At 37.7% G+C, this 19,366-nt stretch overlaps 1 protein-coding gene and 1 non-coding gene across 5 annotated transcripts; one reads left to right on the top strand and one right to left on the bottom strand.

Annotated features, from left to right (window-relative positions):
- Positions 1 to 609: 609 nt before the first annotated feature.
- On the bottom strand, positions 610 to 682 carry TRNAY-GUA (transfer RNA tyrosine (anticodon GUA)). The gene has a single exon. It is a non-coding gene; the product is annotated as a tRNA-Tyr (tRNA).
- A 10,219-nt stretch (positions 683 to 10,901) lies between these two features.
- On the top strand, positions 10,902 to 18,555 carry LOC149616786 (apicoplast pyruvate carrier 1-like). Of its 4 annotated transcripts, none has more exons than XM_089857317.1 (10): positions 10,902 to 11,030; positions 11,087 to 11,516; positions 15,300 to 15,426; positions 16,308 to 16,447; positions 16,597 to 16,717; positions 17,361 to 17,510; positions 17,581 to 17,703; positions 17,891 to 18,112; positions 18,180 to 18,279; positions 18,402 to 18,555. In XM_089857317.1, exons 2-10 carry the CDS (start codon positions 11,209 to 11,211, stop codon positions 18,536 to 18,538), a joined length of 1,428 nt encoding a protein of 475 aa, XP_089713443.1. In that variant the 5' UTR covers positions 10,902 to 11,030; positions 11,087 to 11,208; the 3' UTR covers positions 18,539 to 18,555. The 4 variants fall into 4 exon arrangements, with proteins under 4 accessions (XP_089713443.1, XP_089713445.1, XP_089713444.1 ...); XM_089857319.1 differs by lacking the exon at positions 10,902 to 11,030 and having other exon boundaries at positions 11,037 to 11,329; positions 11,397 to 11,516; XM_089857318.1 differs by lacking the exon at positions 10,902 to 11,030 and having other exon boundaries at positions 11,037 to 11,329; positions 11,394 to 11,516.
- Positions 18,556 to 19,366: the final 811 nt, after the last annotated feature.

Below are 19,366 nucleotides of genomic sequence, written 5' to 3'. Positions count from 1 at the left end.
CGAGTTGCCGAAACCGGGGATCGAACCAGGGACCTTTAGATCTTCAGCCTAACGCTCTCCCAACTGAGCTATTTCGGCTCTCGTTCATGCAACCAGGTAAACTTTCCTGAAGCAAATAATTTACTTTAAGGTACACAATCCAAAAAGATTTCATACTGCCGAAACCCGGGATCGAACCTCGGACCTTTAGAACTTCAGTCTAACGCTCTCCCAACTAAGCTACTTCGGCTCTTTTTCATGCAACCAGGGACACTTCAATTGGGAAAACAGTTTACTTTAATGTACACGACCCAAAAAGCTTTCATGTTCCCGAAACCCGGGATCGAACCAGGGAACTTTAGATCTTCAGTCTAACGCTCTCCCAACTGAGCTATTTCGGCTCATATTCAAGCAGCTAGGGAATTTTTCCTGAGGCAAATAATTTACTTTAAGATACACGATCCAAAAACCTCTCCTGTTGCCGAAACCCGGCTTCGAACCAGGGACCTTTAGATCTTCAGTCTAACGCCCTCCCAACTGAGCTATTTCGGCTCTTTTTCATGAAACCAGGGAAACTTTCCTTAAGCAAATAATTTACTTTACGATACACGACCCAAAAAGCTCTCGTGTTGCCGAAACCCGGGATCGAACCAGGTACGTTTAGATCTACGGTCTAACGCTCTCCCAACTGAGCTATTTCGGCTCATGTTCAAGCAACTAGGGAAGTTTTCCTGAAGAAAATAATTTACTTTAAGGTACACGACCCAAATGCCCCGGGTACTTGTGGGTGTTTGTGGGTGCTTGCCCCGGGTGCTTCTGGGTCTATGCCCCGGGTGCTTGTGGGTACTTGCCCCGGGTGCTTGTAGGTACTTGCCCTGGGTGCTTGTGGGTACTCTCCCCGGGTGCTTGTAGGTACTTGTGGGTGCTTGTGGGTGTTTTTAGGTACTTGTGGGTGCTTGTAGGTACTTGTGGGTACTTGACCCGGGTACTTGTGGGTGTTTGTGGGTGCTTGCCCCGGGTGCTTCTGGGTCTTTGCCCCGGGTGCTTGTAGGTACTTGCCCCTGGTGCTTGTGGGTACTTGCCCCGGGTGCTTGTAGGTACTTGCCCCGGGTGCTTGTGGGTACTTGCCCCGGGTGCTTGTGGGTACTTGCCCCGGGTGCTTGTAGGTACTTGTGGGTACTTGTGGGTGCTTGTGGGTTCTTGTGGGAGCTTGTGGGTGTTTTTAGGTACTTGTGGGTGCTTGTAGGTACTTGTGGGTACTTGCCCCGTGTACTTGTGTGTGCTTGCCCCGGGTACATGAGGGTGCTTGACCCGGGTACTTGTGGGTGTTTGTGGGTGCTTGCCCCGGGTGCTTCTGGGTCTTTGCCCCGGGTGCTTGTGGGTGCTTGACCCGGGTACTTGTGGGTGTTTGTGGGTGCTTGCTCCGGGTGCTTGCCCCGGGTGCTTCTGGGTCTTTGCCCCGGGTGCTTGTGGGTACTTGCCCCGGGTGCTTGTTGGTACTTGCCCCGGGTGCTTGTAGGTACTTGCTCCGGGTGCTTGTAGGTACTTGCCCCGGGTACTTGTAGGTGCTTGTGAATGCTTGTAGGTACTAGCCCCGGGTACTTGTAGATACTTTGCCTCCTCCCTAGGATTAACATTACACTAAATTTTGAAAGCTCGTAACTCGATCCGGTTATATTAGAGATACGGTGACATCCTTTGACTATGTAATAGTCCAATTTGCTCCTTCCCTCCTTCTTTAACATTTGCTCCATAGGATACTCCATATACGGGAAAAACCTGGAAAACTCAGGGAAGTATATGGGGAATAGCCTGAAAATCAGAGGAAAATTTGTTTTCCAAAAGTTGTAGGAACCTTGTTATGGAACATATCATATAAACTTATGGTTTTAGTTATATAAAAATTTACCAAGAAGCGATATCTAGTTTACTAGGGAGAAGGTATAAGATGCCTAAGTATTCGCGCGCCATAGTCCCAGTCCCACTTTCAAAATACAAGGGGGGACGTAAAAAAAGGCTAGGCTATTTCGCCTCTCCTCAGTCGGAAAATACGTAGTTTTTGTCATTCGCGTCGCGTTTACGTGAGTTTTCTGGACCGTGACCGAAAAGGATTTTTTTAAACTGGAGATTAGGCCAGCGACTTTCCTGACTTGGAATAAATAAAATGGTCCGTGACCATTGACCAGAGCACGTCGTCTGCTAAACTAAAGAAGTGGAGAATTAAAATATTAGAATTTTAATGTGTAAGGGTCTGGTTACCCTTGAACTTTCTTAGTAGTCTCATGGACCACTGACCCCTCCTCCGATTTAATTTTTGAACTGGACCAGGCAATTTTTAAACTGGTCATTTTCCCTGTGTCACCGCCTTATTTCCCAGGCTGGCGCGAGTTGCTTTGCGTTGTCGAGTGCGTGATGGAATCGGCTATGCCTGGAGTCCCAACCTTGAAGGAGAGAGGAATGGAGTGGAAACCCCCATACCTATAGCGTTGCCTGTGTACCCCCACCTACGGCACCATAGTCCTCCCAGCATCCTCAGCGTACAGGACGAAATTGTAAAAAGGCTCTCCCTCTATCTTAAAAATAGAAGCTAGTTCTCATACAAATAAAATGGGGCTACGCGGCAGCACTTAGCAATCGCCTACCGAAGAGTAGGGGCGTGCGCGAGGTACATTGGGAGAGATACGGTGCCGCAGGTCGCCCATCATAATTTCAAATCCATCTCAACTCCCTTATCCCTGTCCCAACCCCCGCGACTTCCAACCACTAGCATAGCCCACTCGATCAAGCTCTCTTTTCTCCGGCTACATATTTTGAAGATGGCACTTTTTAGGCGTATTAACAATCTTGGATCATTTTTGTGAACTTTTAGGGTAGCCCTGACTATATTTTGTTTAAGGTTTTAAGCTTAAAATCAAAAAGACGTTAGTTTATGCTACAAAAAAGTTTGAAATTGACAATCTCGGATCGTCTTTGTGAAGTTTTAAGGATATCCGAATATCATATTAGACTTATGACTATTTTGAGCTAAATGTTAAACGGACATAATCAGCATTTTTAAAAATTTTCTAATATTGTCAATTTGGTCCTATTTCTGGAATTTTTAGGGGGGCGCCTCGCGTTTCAATAAATGATTGTAAAAAATGTATTATTCTAATTACAATAAGAATACAAACTTTTAATGATTTACGTTTTATTTTTGAAGTATCATTATAAATAAATGTCTGATTGAGCTAAAGTTATGGTCCCCTTTATATATGTTTCTGCTTAGTGCAGATTTTGAAAATGTAAAACAGTTTCTTAACATTCTTAATTAAAATGAAGACTGAAGGAACAGATATTAATCAAAAATGTCTTGATTAGAATCAAGACCTAAAAAGTATCGATAAGACTGAGGCTATCTCTTGTCTGAATGATCAGATATTAATTTTTCTTTTTAATTGAAACTTAAATGCATGCTTAAGAAAAAACAACGTTCCATTACCGTTTTCCGTTGAAATAAATTATTTTACTGGTAATCAATTTCAAAAATTTACTTATCTCGGCTTTTCGACCACAATTCCATTCCCCGAAAACATTTTATCATTACATTAATTACTTTTGGGAGATAACGTGTCAAAATAGCCTATAAAAGAAGAAAAAACTGTAATAGCGGTCTGTGTTGCCATGATAACAATCTTTTAAAAGTTGCAAGCACTATATAACCCTTTCGAGACTAACTGGACCTGAGCAAACTATAGCTTAACCTGCTACTAGTACGACCAGAGAGAATTGAAGTAATCTGGAGTTGAAATTTCATCATGTGCGGCCTGCGGCCCTGAAACTCTCTCATAGTCCCAATGTGTGTAGAACATAATTGTTTCGCTGTTATCTGCCATAATCAATCTTTCTAGGTAGTGCCGCCTGCTCACTTGAATTTTTCATGATATAATAAGGTTTGATTGAACAAAATTCTAGATTACTATTTTCACTACTATGTCCCTCTGCTAACTTGAAGCAAACTTTCCTCTCTTTCTGCTGCTCATTACCGGTGCCATTCCCTTGACTTTCTGTTCGTTATAACAAAAGTGGATGAGAGGAAAAGTATGAAAATGGCCTAAAGTCGCAAGTCATCAGAGTTTCGCCGTAGTTGACCGTTTTATTGGCGTAGCTATACTGGGCCTGTTCACTCCCTTAAAATAGGTCTTGTGTTAATTCGCGGGTAATACGGTACGTCGTCTACTATTGCGTATGCTAGAACTTCCTCGATTTGTGTTTGTAGTCAGGACAGAGTAGCTGGTAAGGTTTTAAATGGTATTTGAAGGTATAATATGGATTTAAGTAAGGTTATCGAAGCAATAGTAGAGCACATAAAACTAGATAACGTTTAAAACAAATCTCGGGAATTTAGCTATAGCGCGAGCAGCTTGCGTCGTGATTCGCGTGATCGAGTGGGCTATGGTTAAACCAAGGAGCGTAAATGTCTGAACTACTTTCAGTCGCGAGTTTGCAAGTCCATCAGTCACTAGTAAACTAAATAGTTATTGGCGAAACTTGATGTCCGCGTTTTTTAACACAGGCTCTATGACCATTGTCATACTTTCCCTCTCATCCACATTTGGTTATAACTACTATCATGAATTTATTTATTCAAACCAAAATATAAAAAAATGGATTCTTTTTCCTTTTGTGCTACTTAGAATTTTCAAATGTATATAATGTTGTGCCGTGCCATATCAAATAGTCTATAACCATTGTTAGAAACTAGAGAGAGAAATTGGGCAGTAACACTGATCATGCCCTGAACTATGAGAAAGAACAATACGACGGTTGACTAAAGTACACTTGATATTACATCATTTTGCAAAACCGCGAGTAAAAATCTTTTTGTCCCTATTGAAGTTGGCGCCATTGGTTTTAGAATAATTAAAATGTTCCACTGCGAAGCGTGCCGGTCACAAATGGGGATGTAACGTCTTTAGGAACCTTTTTAAACGCAAAACCATACACGTACTCTCCCAAAAGTAATTAATGTAATGATAAAATGTTTTCGGGGAATGGAATTGTGGTCGAAAAGCCGAGATAAGTAAATTTTTGAAATTGATTACCAGTAAAATAATTTATTTCAACGGAAAACGGTAATGGAACGTTGTTTTTTCTTAACCATGCATTTAAGTTTCAATTAAAAAGAAAAATTAATATCTGATCATTCAGACAAGTGATAGCCTCAGTCTTATCGATACTTTTTAGGTATTGATTCTAATCAAGACATTTTTGATTAATTATTTATGTCATGAACTTTTAATTTAAGAGACACTGTATCACCTTAGATCGTTGTTGGGCGCTGTACAGACTGTTAAAGAAGTCTTTGCGCGTTGCGTTTTTCGCACATATTTTACTATATTTCAAAAACTATTCAAGCTAGCGCTCTGAAATAAAGTGCGTTATAAAAGTTTTGCATTCCTCTTTCATATTTTACCCGTTCTACAGTTGTCCTTTGCATACTTATACCGGAAACAGGAAATGTCAAAATTATCAACTTTGAAAATATTGGATTCTCGAGGATATAAATGCGATTTTCGGATTCTTTGGGGTCGATTCATATTTGAAAAGTGTTCACCAAATTCAATTCGGATGAATAGGTCACGAGTAATCAGCCTTTATTCAAAATATGGCAAACTTGCTTAGAGTGGCGATAATTCATAATCGAGTATCGAATCTTTGTCGTAATAATGCTTGTTAGATTTTATGGCACTTTATGCGTATATATATGATTGGTCTTGTGGCGCAATACTTTGAAACAAATCAGACGTTCATTAAAGGGATGGTGAAGTGAAAAATAAAGTAATTTTTTATTGATTTTTCCATAACACCGAACGATTTTTAAACTACGATTAGTTTGAAATTTCACGAATAATTTTAAATAAGGACCTCCGACTAATAGCGAATTCCACTTACTGCTCTCGGAGCGCTCCCATGGAGCAATAAATATAGGAGACCCTGATTTAGCAAAATTAGTCTTTAACGAAGCCGAGAACTACTTCTCCCATTTATATGGCTCCATGGGAGCGCTCCGCGAGCAGTCAGTGGAAATCGCTATAATCGCGTAGCGCTCTGCCTTTTTATCAACAATTTTCTATTGACACGCTCCGTGTTGAATTAATTTGCGCGATGTGACAATTGTGGCGCGAGACATGGAGCGTGCCACGAGAATTTTGTTAACAAAAAGGCATGGCGTTACGCTATTGGTCGGAGTTCCTTTTTTGAAATTATTCTTAAAATCTTAACCTAATTTGAATATTAAAATCAATGGGAGGTATTTCCTGAATTTTTCATTATGCATATTGGTCTCATGATTAGTAGAAAAATCCATAAAAAACATTTTAATTTCCACTTCCCGCTCCCTTTAAGAGAAAACTAGCGTCTTTTGAAGAGGAGAAGTGGATTGAAAATATTGTTATTTGGGCCATGATATCTTAATGTTTAGAACTCATATTAATTACGTCTAGGTCTTCAGCCCGACTCATTGCAACCCAGTGAAAATCTCATTCAAGATGGCATATGTGCTGCGCTAGATCCCTTCAAATAGACAAATTCGACTATTCCATACATGAAACAACTTCAGAGGAGAGGGCTTCTATGCTAGGAATGTTCGCTACGCGATTGAGCTCCGCTAAACGGAGCCTGAGGTTGGCTATAACATACCGCGTTTAGCGCAAATGTGAGGCTAGGGATAGATTTAATTTTAGAAGTGGGAATAGAGAATAGAGTAATCTTGGAGCTTGTCAAATTCCCGGACCCCCTTCCACGGAAAGGAGGGGTATGAAAGAAGAGGCGTGTCAAAGCGACAGAGGTAAAAAGGAATAACGTATTTTTCGCCGATACCGTCAGCAACGTCAGCAAAACGTAGTTTAATTGAGCAATCAGAAAATTTAAACTTTTCATTACGCGTTTGAGGGAGGACTCTATACTGGGCAATCAGTCGGACTGAATTAAACACTAACCGTTCTCCAATCCTACATCTAAAATTAAATCTATCTCTGTTGAGGCTTAATAATAAAGCCGACCGCAACCAAAGCATGGGCAAAGGCGTATTTCACAACTGACGTTCATAGCTACCGATGGAAAAGCCTAAAAATTAAATGAAAAAAAATGAATGCCGGTAACAATGATCACAACTGAAAATAACAGCTAACAGCTAAAACGAACCCGAACGGTAAACACTTGAAGTTGGTCTCTCTGCGCTGCTGGTCTGCTACTCCTTTCGTTTATTTTCTATGGCAAAAATACTAACCTTGGGAGGTATTGGGATATTAGGCCATTTTTTGTTTTAAGACTTTTTATTGTGTAGGAAAGAAAACGACCCTGTTTAACGAAACTTTGGATAATTTTTAATCTTTAGTTAAAAGTTGAAATTTATTTATAAAATTTGGACGAAAGTTTTCAAATAACAAGACTTCCTTCGAGTTTCAAATTGAAGAATGCTCGTGTGCTTTATTGAACTATTTTATACAAGACAGTCACTTTCAGCTTGAAATGTTGCTTGATATTTTATTGGACATCCCCTAGCCCTTTAAGGGAGGATGAAGAGGAAAATAAAGTGATTTTTTATCGATTCTTCTTCTAATTATAAGACCATTTTGCATAGTGAAACATCCAGGAAATACCGTCTGCGTTCTTGAACTATTTATTACAAACAAGACTGTCACTTTCAGTTTCAATTTAAGCTTAATATTTGACTTAACCTCCCTCAGCCCTTAAACACATTTTTAATCTTTTAAAAAGGACAGACATAAACGCTAAATCGGGTTCAAGTCGGGCGAGAGAGCGGGCCAATCCAAAGCGTCAATTCCTTCGTTCTCCATAAATCTTGCAACGAGCGGGACGCATGGGCTGGGCAATTGTCCTGCTGAGCCTGAAACCATACACTAAAACAATGTTTTAAGTTAGTCAAGAATAATTATCAGGTTATTAATATTAATACCGGTCACGACGTGGGCTGTTACTCATACGGAGAAAAAAATACCAGCGAACAGGGCGGATCTCTATTTTTAATATTACAATGCTTTACCTCCTAATTTCATTAGAGTTTATGTCTGTCTTTTAGAGTACGATTAAGAATGTGTTCAATGGGAGGGTCAAATGAAAAATCAAATAATTTTTATCGATTCTTCTACTAATTATAAGACCATTGTGCATAGTGAAACATTCAGGAAATATCTCCGAACAATTTTCAAATTCCAATTAGGTTCAGATTTTATGGATAATTTGAAATAATGACCTCCGACCCATCTCGTAACGCCCTGCCTTCCTATTGACAAAATTCTCGTGGCACGCTCCATGCCGAATGAAATTTATCGCGAGATTTAATAAAAGTTGCTCGCGATGTGACTATCGCGGCGCGGAAATTTTGTTAACAGGAAGGCAGGGCGTTAAGCTATTAGTCAGTGGTGCTTACTTCAAATTATCTTTAAAATCTGAACCTAATTTGAATTTTATAATCATTCGGAAACTGTATTTCCTGGGTGTTTCACTGTGCATATAATAAGAAAAATCAATTAAAAATTCACTTTATTTTCCTCTTCATCCTCCCTTTAATGGCTAGGGGGGGGGTCGAATAAAATATCAAGCAACAATTGAAACTGAAAGTGACTGTCTTTTTTGTAAAAAATATTTCAATAAACCACACGGACATTCTTCAATTTGAAACTCGAAATCTTGTTATTTAAAAATTTTGGTCCAAATTTTATAAATAAATTTCAACTTTTAACTAAAGATTAAAAATTATCCAAAGTTTCGTTAAACAGGGTCGGTTTCTTTCCTACACAATAAAAAGTCTTAAAACAAAAAATGGCCTAATATCCCAATATCTCCCAAAGTTAGTATTTTTTGCCATAGAAACTAAACGAAAGGAGTGGCAGACCAGCAGTGCAGAGAGACCAACTTCAAGTGTTTACCGTTCGGGTTCGTTTTAGCTGTTAGCTGTTATTTTCAGTTGTGATCATTGTTACCGGCATTAATTTTTTTTATTTCATTTTTAGGCTTTTCCATCGGTAGCTTTGAACGTCAGTTGTGAAATACGCCTTTGCCCATGCTTTGGTTGCTTTATTATTAAGCCTCAACAGAGATAGATTTAATTTTAGAACTAGGATTGGAGAACGGTTAGTTTTTAATTCAGTCCGACTCATTGCCCAGTATAGAGTCCTCCCTCTAACGCATAATGAAAAGTTTAAATTTTCTGATTGCTCAATTAAACTACGTTTTGCTGACGTTGCTGACGGTATCGGCGAAAATACGTTATTCCTTTTTACCTCTGTCGCTATGACCCGCCTCTTCTTTCATATCTCACCGTCCCGAGGAAGGGGGTCCGGGACTTTGACGCGCGCCCAGATTACTCTGTTCCCTATTTCTGCTTCTAAAATAAAAATCTTTCAATGGCCTGACATTTGCGATAAACGCGGGAGGCTATAGGCCACCCCAGGCTCCGTTTAGCGAAGCTCAATCGCGTAGCGAACGTTCCTAGTATAGAAGACATCTCCTCTGAAGTTATTTCTTATATGGAATATTCGAATTTGTCTATTTGAGGGGATCTCGTGAAGCGCATATGCCATCATGAATGAGATATTCACTAGGCTGCAATGAGTCGGGCTGAAGACCTAGACGTAATTAATATGAGTTCTAAATATTAAGATATCATGGCCCAAATAACAATATTTTCAAACCGCTTCTCCTCTTCAAAAGACGCGAGTTTTCTCTTAAAGGGAGCGGGAAGTGGAAATTAAAGTGTTTTTTTATGGATTCTTCTACTGATCATGAGACCAGTATGCATAATGAAAAATTCAGGAAATACCTCCCATTGATTTTAATATTCAAATTAGGTTAAGATTTTAAGAGTAATTTCAAAAAAGGAACTCCGACCAATCGCGTAACGCCGTGCCTTTTTGTTAACAAAATTCTCGTGGCACGCTCCATGTCTCGCGCCACAATTGTCACATCGCGCAAATTTTTTTAAGTCTCGCGATAAATTTATTCACTCGTTCGGTGTTATTTCCTGGATGTTTCACTATGCAGATTGGTCTTATAGAAGAATCAATAAAAAATAACTTTATTTTCCACTTCTCCATCCCTTTAATGAACGTCTTATATGTTTCAAAGTATTGCGCCACAAGACTAATCATATATATACGCATAAAGTGCCATAAAATCTAACAAGCATTATTACGACAAAGATTCGATACTCGATTATGAATTATCGCCACTCTAAGCAAGTTTGCCATATTTTGAATAAAGGCTGATTACTCGTGACCTATTCATCCGAATTGAATTTGGTGAACACTTTTCAAATATGAATCGACCCCAAGGAATCCGAAAATCGCATTTATATCCTCGAGAATCCAATATTTTCAAAGTTGATAATTTTGACATTTCCGGTTTCCGGTATAAGTATGCAAAGGACAACTGTGGAACGGGTAAAATATGAAAGAGGAATGCAAAACTTTTATAACGCACTTTATTCCAGAGCGCTAGCTTGAATAGTTTTTGAAATATAGTAAAATATGTGCGAAAAACGCAACGCGCAAAGACTTCTTTAACAGTCTGTACAACCTGAGCACATTAGAAACCACACGAAGCATTGCAAAATTATTTTTGCCCTTGTTTAATTTTGATGACGCCTAAAAACGCTATTTGGTCGAGTTGCAAATTTGAATTTACCAGTTTGCCTTTAAATATAATAATATTGTGCTAAGAAAAGTACCCACTGTCTAGAGTCAAGGTTCAAAAGCTAACGTCGTTTACTAGTTTAAACTTAAGCCTTAAGCCCGGCTTGAGTTAACGAGTTCGGCTTAAACGGATTGGCTTGCGATTTTGCTCTCCAAAATGGTACTTCTAATCGGCAAAACAAAATAAGTCTTTCCCCTTTTTGTGTCGGGGGAAAACCAGAGAGAGAAACTTTACCCAAACCACAATTATCAGAGAGAATAACAATCTTACAAATAGAATTTGATCTTTCTATAATCTTCGAATGAAGTCTCGAGTAAATAGTGGTTGAAGATTGTTCGTTTCTAAAAACTGAAGTATACGCATTTTACGATTCATACACGTACAACTACTAAAGAAAGTTTTTTTTTAGATAAAAAACAGATGACTTGCTGTATAGTGTTACATTATAAACAAAGTAATATAATTGAAAAAAGCTAAATCAGCCGTTTTTCTATTCCTTCCGCGGCGAACGATTTGACGGGTGAATACCAAATGGAAGCGACAAAATTTAACAAAATGAAGAGAAACCTTTTCAAATCGCCCACAAGGGCATATTTATCACTTTTTGGCTCTTTCCTTTTATGTTTTGTGTTGGGATTTTATTATTCGATGGGTAATTCGATACCGTATCTATTATCATTTCTTCATAATAAAGTTGATCGCAACATCACCATTAGCAGCATGACATGGACCACCAGTCTTTGTGAAAGTGCTTACAGTTTATTCACAATTGTCGGCGGCTTTTTAATACAAAGAATTGGAATTAGAAAAACGGCGTTCTTCGGCACAATAATAATTAGGTAAGTTTTTGAACTTCTATTATAAATTTTGGCATAATTTTTTTTTAAAGAATTACATATTAAAAGTATATTTCAAATTGGATATTACTAGTGAAGAAAAGGCTTTTGTGTTGACAAGTAAAATTCCAGGCCCAGTAACATTTGTTAATCCTTTCTTTTCAAATTTATTCTGAAATACTAGACCAGAAATTTCTTCTTGATTATATTTAAAGGTTTTTATGGCAACGAATAATTTGTGATTTCTTCTTTATACAATGGACTAGTTTGAACTGGCCTGTAGATGTAGAAGTACTAGTACCTCGTTCGTTTTTGCTAGGTGTGCTATGTAACCAGACCTAGCTTTGCGATGGTGTTTTGTGTGTCTGTGTGCGTTTCGGGGGCGGGTGTATTTGTATCCCCGGGTACACGAAAAACAAGAGTGACTAGAAACCGATTAAGGCAAGATACACAACCGCTTTGAAGTTCGTAATGTGAAAGAATTGCGAAAGGAAGTACATTAGCGCTATGGCACGAGTTATCAGCAGTTTTCCTGATTTCGGATGGACGTATATAAAACAAGTTTTCGGGACAGTTTTTAAGAAAGATCCTCGTTCAGCTCTTGGAAATATTGGATAAGGAACAACATTGGAATCGTGAAAGAATTCACCGGATTAGATTGCGGCAGCCTTCAAGATTAGGTTTAAGTTGATGGACGGTTGTATCGAAGCGGATTTGTTGGAAAGCGTATATAGGAGAAATGGTTTTCCTTATAGACCGATTTATTGGGTTTTCACGGGGGGAATGGGGAATGCGGCCACGGTAGCTAGAGTGAGAGATTAATTTTCAGGCGGAAAGGGCACTATGTATAAAAGCTGCGTTGCTGTTATCTAATTATAGTTGTCGTTGAAAGCTCCTGAACCTTCAATGTATGGAGGTTAGATAGACGGAAAGACCATGTTAGCTAAGTTGTTTAAGAACTTAATAAACGCCAACAATTAGCCATCTCGAATATTACCTTAGCCAAGAACGGATTCATGCTGATAAGAACATAGGGCAATAGCTTTATCCTCTGGTACCATCCTCTCATACTTGGTTGAGATGATTCGTCTGCTTATATTTATGTCACGTGTCTAAAACCATACATTTCTTTAAACTATATAGTTGCTGCAGACCGTCATAGATGGCGGAATGAAGTGACGCGAACCTACACCAAGTATGCTAGGACCAAGGATGATAGGGGGTGGATACGAATTCTGAGAGAAATACGCGCCGTAACTTCGGACGCGATTGGGTCTGGTGGGACGCTAAAAGTGGGGGAGGAATACTCGGGACGAAAGGCAGGTGGGCTACCTCAGAACTAGACCCTATTTAGCGCCATCGTGTAGGCCTAATTTCGCATACATATGCCAAAGTTATTTTAAACTTTTTCCTCATAAATATAATTTGCAATTGATACACTAAATTTTATAGAGACTTAACATTTAATAATTATTGCATCGAAATTGTTCCAAAAATAATAGTGTACGTAGATGACGCTGCAATAGGGAAACGCCGGTAGGGATTTATTTGAACGCGCTGGGCGTCACCTAGAGTTGTTACTTCCTATTTCAAGGACGATTGAAAAGATTAGTCATTTGATGAAAAAAATGGAATTTAACTACTAACGCATAGTGATGAAACCAAACATGATTTTCTATGTTTGAAAAAACTTACATTGATTATTAAAGCTTTTCTTCTTTCGCGCATAAAAATTATCATTTTACACCATAGTTAGAAGTTAAAAACATTATTTAATGAAATATTTGATCTTATAATCCTTTCAATCCCCCTTGAAAGTGGAACAAAGAACTCTATCAGACGCGTTTAGCGCCGTCAAAGAAATTCTTACCGGCGTTTCCCTATTGCAGCGTCATCTATGTGCACTATTATTTTAGCAACAATTTCGAAACAATAATTATTAAATATTAACTCTATATAAAATTTAATGTTTCAATTGCAAATTTTATTTATGAGAAGAGGTTTAAAATAACTTTGGCAATACGCGTGCAAATTGGGCCAACACGATGGCGCTAAATAGGGTCTAGTTCTGAGGTAGCCCACCTGCCTTTCATCCCGAGTATTCCTTCCCCATATTTAGCGTCCCACCAGACCCAATCGCGTCCGAAGTTACGGCGCGTATTTCTCTCAGAATTCGGATCCACCCCCTATCATCCTTGCTAGGACGGGGACAGAATATCTCGTGCCCTATGTTCTTATGGGTATGAATCCGTTCTTGCCTTAGCGAGTTAGAATACAAGAATAATGTACTACATTAGAACATACGAAACTAACACCCCCACTCCCAACCACACCAAGCTAATACGGATTTTTCTTTCCGTGACTGGTTTTTAGAGCTGGTAAAGTGAAGAGATAGTGGATTAGGGTAGGATGACAATTTTTGTTCGATTTTTAACTATTTTAAGTTGGTTTATGGCATAAGTTTATCATGCCTCTAAGAACACAAATATGGGTAACAACTGGGCATCTTCCACAGGCTACTGTGACGTCAGAACTCGTATAGCGCTAAGATCCGAAGAGAGAAAATTTTGAAATTCCTGTCGCGGTGCAGCCAACAAACGGTCGAGTCGATTACTAAATGGGTCACATGAAAAAAATCATCCAATGGAATAAAGGAGATGTTTACGTTTCGTATAGGCAGGCACTAGGGCGAACGAATTTTACTTAAACAACCCCAAAAACCCTGTCTCTCTCGTGAGATCGAGACGGTTTCAGTCCTGAAACATTCGAAAAAGGATAAAAGAAACGCTAGACTAGGCAGTACAATTTTGTATTGAAGTTGAGGTGATAAACGATACGGAGAGAGTATAGGGTTTCATTAAAGGGAGCCAGACTAACACTATTGCCATAGGGTAGCAGCCATATCTCTACTTAGAGGCATGATAAACTTAGATTTATGGTTATAATATATACCATTTTTAGTTGGTTTGTAGTAATAATGTTATGCATTTTTAGTTGGTTTGTGGTATTAATGTTTACCAATTTTAGTTGGTCTATTTGGATAATGGTAATATTATTAACCAGATTTAGTTGGATAATGGAAAAAATGATCATAAGTTTAGTTGGTTTAGTTGTTTAATGGTAAAAATGTTAACCATTTTTAGTTGGTTTAGTTGGATAATGGTAATAATGTTAACCATTTTTAGTTTTATTATGGTAATGAGGTTAAATAATGTGAGATGAATTTCGATATAGTAAGGTTAAGCATTATATATTGGGTGAGCTTGACGTCTACCTATAAACAATGCGTTTTATTGTTAATTATTTCTTGATGGCCATTTCGAATCAATACGATGGACCCTTTCTTGCAGAGCTGTGCAGCAATTTTATTTCCCTCTGCTACATTCTCCACGATATAATGTAGCTTTGATATTGTTTTAATATGATATTGCAATTTGTGGGATAAGATGTGGTACGGTTTAACCTGGTACACTGTTAGAGACTATTTGATAAAAATATCAAAGAGTCGTTGATTTCTGAAATCTCAAAGTCAAGTTATTGGCTCGATTAATACAGTCGAAACTAGCAAATACTCTTCAGGAATATTTAAGGCTTTGTAAATTTTGAAAAATTGGGGAGGATATCCCCAAAAGAGATTAATCCCCTCAATTGTTTTAGCCACGTCTTTATCACAAGGAGACTATAGGGTTAGTAGTATTACGCTTGTTTCGCTGTCACGTTTTAAAACATTTGTCCTAAATTGCGGCGACCTGAAACATGCATAAGTTCATTCTATATTTTGCACAGTTCTTTTCAGGGTGTTTCCTATTTCACCATCAAGTCCAGTTTCATTTTGTTTTTGCTAACGTACTCGGTATTAACTTGGTGTGGTGGTGGATTTACCTACGTATCAACCATTGTGGCAGTTTCCAGTGTACGCAATTCTAAACTTTACTGTAAAGCTGACCGAACACGTATCAACCATTTTGGCCAATGTCAATCACATTGGTAGTTAACGTTGATAAGAAGCGCGAAAACACAGTCCTCAACCTTATCAATATTGATGCTGTTTGTTGAGATGGCCATACGATAATATTAGGCTTTATATGTCATGTATACTATAAAGATAAGTTAAATCATTTGTGGTACCTGTATACGCCTGGTCCTAGCCAACTAGCCCTAGGAATTGAACTACGTTTCTTTAAGTAGTCTGTTTTAAAATATTAAAATGACCTTCAAACTTTCGATCCCAAAGTGGCATATGATCTAAATATTAATTTGATATTATTTACAAGCATATGGATATGTACAGAAAAAGGATGGCTTATAATATTTATATAGAGCACAAGATCTAACTATCCAATAGCCAAGTCTTGCTGGCATCCAACACGCGCTATATTTTTTATCTACAGTATTTATGAACTGATATAAAATTCTACAACTATCTTCTCGTGCTCCTTCTTCCACTCGTTCTTGGACTTCTTGGTTATACCTTTTTTATTTTTCCCCATGTTTTTATACTAATATCACACAAAACTACGAGATATTGCGCTTAAAGAGTTCGCCATGTTGCTGCCTCAGCATCTAAGCACGTGATTAGACGTTTCCTAATTGGCTAGTTGTCTCATCAATCGAAGTTGATGTCGACCGCAGTAGGCTCAAGTCTACAGCGGTCAACCATCAATATTGATCCTCAATTTAGTTGATATCAACTAAAATCAACGAAAAAACCGTCAATTTTAGCGAAAATTGATACGTGTTCGGTCAGCTTTAAACGAACGGAATAACATCAATCTTTATTCTTTTGTTTAACAGTGGTTTCCAGAAAAATTTGGTACTTACTTTGGATTGGTTAATGCAGGATGGGGTATTGGAGGCATTGTTTGGATACAGATCCAAACCATCTTGATAAACCCAGAAAACCTTCAACTAAACGTTACGTCTGACCAAAATGGGTAATAAACCCCTCAACCTCAATCAAATTTTGGCCGGATAGACGTACATGTACTGTCACTATGTTTTAATGTAGTCTCCACGACATTCTTTAAAATCCATTTTTCGTTCTAGTAATGATATTTTACAACTGCAGTAATGTTATTTTCAGATATTTCATAGATGAAAATCTACTTACCCGTGTTCCAAATGCCCTTTGGGAAACGGCGGCTATGTTTTTTGTACTAAATGCTATGGGATCTTTCTTATTGTTTTGTAAACCAGCATCTAGTGTAATAAATTTATTTGGGTGGGAAATTTAAATAATTTAGTCAATGTCTTATATGGAGTACCATTATGCTAGAAGCTTAGAGAATGATCACTAATGGATTAAATAATTGGGGTTTTCAGTTTTTAAAATGTCTCTATATTGAGGAAGATTTTTATAACATTTGATGGTATTACTTCCAAATGATCGAGAAAGTTTAAAAATCTTAAATGAACGAATATATTTAAAATATTTTTAATATATGCAAATCCATTAAAGACCTAACTAAACCATGGCAATATCCATTGAAGGCATCGAAATAAATTTGCAAAACAGTCCTGTAGGGCAGTATCGACGGTATTTATGTCCACGAAATGACTGTTAAGCGGAGTAAATATAAGCCTTTCCTTTTTATCAAAGCAGCAATTTTATTACGTAAAATAATCCACCATTATCGGTGTTAATCAATTAGCTAAAATATCACTCTCGTATCTTGATCCATCAGTATCTTGGAATTATACTTATTTGAAATTGCTCTTGATAGATGCTACTTTCTTTTACGTGAAATTTAACGTAACTTATTCGTACGTCTCAGCTCTTATTTTGTGGATTACGTCGATTACCAGTTGCATATCCGAATAATTTTAAAATTGTTTGAAACAATTTAGGATGACGACTCCAATAAAAAAGACGATCGTGACAAAATATCTTTAAAGGAAACCCTCGTTAAATATTTGAAACGAAAGGAACTTTATCTTCTTTGGGTTATAGGTTTTCTATTGGCCATGCCAAGCATTTACGTTTTCACATATTTGAAAGTAAAGTTACAATAATCAATAGTCTTTAAATATCGTGTTCATATTAACCTTTTCCTTCTTAAAATTCTAGTCATTTGGAATGCATATTGTGAACAACGATCATCTATTGACTTACGCTCACTCCTTTGTCTCATCTGGAACTATATTCGGAAAAATTATTATTGGAATCATTTGTGATAAAACATCTCACAAGGTGCGTGTAAGACACTAAGGTGGGGGATAAGTTTGCGTTAAGGAAAAAACTCTATATACTAGCACCTTCATGACCCCTTTTATGATCGAAGTACGGGAATAAGATGTTGGACAAGTCAGAAATGTTACTAGGCTCCATTAAAACACGTAAAAGGATTTTCAATAAGTTCTGTATGTTCTTTTTTCAGGTGGCCCTCGTTGTGATATGCTTATGTTTAGGACCATTTATACAGTTGCTAACATTTTGCGCATATCTTCCACCAACGGCTTTTTTGATCACTTCATCCCTCTGTGGATTTATAGCCATTTCCGCTGGCAGCGCGGCATTTTGCATTTTACCAATGTGTACAGTTCGTATTTTTGATAAAAATCATTCTGGAGAGGTGTCGGGCCTTATCATGAATTGTCAGGTGATTATTTTTAATTTTACCTCAAGATTAGAACTCTTAGATATAAAAAAATGTATTTCGGTTTCAGTTTATTGGTGGACTTGTCTCAAGTGCCATGTTTGAGCCTCTGCAAGACATTCTTGGCTGGAATTGGATGTTTACACTTCAGTTGGGAATTTCTGCTTTAGGTAGGTTTAATGTTTTGTTATTCAAAATCTCATCCATATATATAGATATATATATATTTCTCTATCGTAAGACTTACCCACTTACAAAAAAAAACCAAGTATCTTAAAATTTGCTTTTATAGCTTTAATTGTTACGCTTTCCCTGCCTAATGAAAAAGATGGATCTTCAAATGGAAAAAATGAACGTAAAGTGGAAAAATTGAATGTTACATTGACAAACTTTGTACAAAACTCTTATCCAAATGGAAATTGTGAATGAAATCATTAATATGAAAATTTGTAGTTAAACTCGATAATTGTGAAAATTTGTAAATTTGGAATGAAGCTCGAATTTTACCTGAGCGTGTTTGAAAACATGAATACTGTACTGCATGAGCCCATACGAAACTAACACCGCTTGCAACCACACCTAGCTAATACGGAAATTCTTTTACGGGACTTGTTTAAATTCAATTCGCAAAAACGTTTAGCTTGCTTTGCATTCTTTAATCCCTTTTAATAGTAATCGGGAAATTTAATTCTACTTTAAATTTATGTATGTTGATTTTTTTTCGACACTAAAGTCCTACACTGAAGGTGTGTGATAGCCCGAAGACGAGTAACCTTTGCCTACTCGGAGTTCAGTAAATACTGGCACTTAACTCCCCAACTTCCGAATATTTGGCTCTATCTTACATAATGTAGTTAAGTTGATATAGTATAGAGTTCATATTAAACGTTTTCCCAAAACCGAGTCACAAGGCTCAGGTCATAAGTTGTTGAACGCATTTTTGGTACGTTGTTCAACTTTTCCCGTCTCGATTAAAATGGCGTCTGCATCACCACATTCAAACAGCTCGCGAAGAACCAAAGCTTAACTAATTTTGTTATAATTTAACTAATTTCCGAAAGTGTTGGGCTAACACAATTTTGAAATAAATTTAGATGATTCTTAGTAACAATGATTATCTCATGATTTGGGCAATTTTGAAAATATTGGCTGACTTATCAACCAAAAACTTTACGTAGCTCGCGTAAAATTTATCAGTCGCAATTAAAATTGATGTCACGAAACTAAAGCGCATCCAAAAACCTGCTCTTCCAGCCG

This window comes from Phalangium opilio, unplaced genomic scaffold (assembly GCF_054372755.1).
Source record: "Phalangium opilio isolate 3A_F unplaced genomic scaffold, DU_Popi_V2 ptg000217l_1, whole genome shotgun sequence".
NCBI lineage: Eukaryota > Metazoa > Arthropoda > Arachnida > Opiliones > Phalangiidae > Phalangium > Phalangium opilio.
Note: the sequence above shows the minus strand (reverse complement) of the source record. Positions and strands in the feature narration are given on the sequence as shown.

Excerpts from the sequence above, each read along its gene's own strand:
- LOC149616786 (XM_089857317.1), top strand. The coding sequence starts at position 11,209 with ATGGAAGCGACAAAATTTAACAAAATGAAGAGAAACCTTTTCAAATCG. Across the intron at positions 11,517-15,299 it reads TTCGGCACAATAATAATTAG|TTCTTTTCAGGGTGTTTCCT; the intron begins GTAAGTTTTTGA and ends TATTTTGCACAG. Across the intron at positions 17,704-17,890 it reads GTGATAAAACATCTCACAAG|GTGGCCCTCGTTGTGATATG; the intron begins GTGCGTGTAAGA and ends TTCTTTTTTCAG.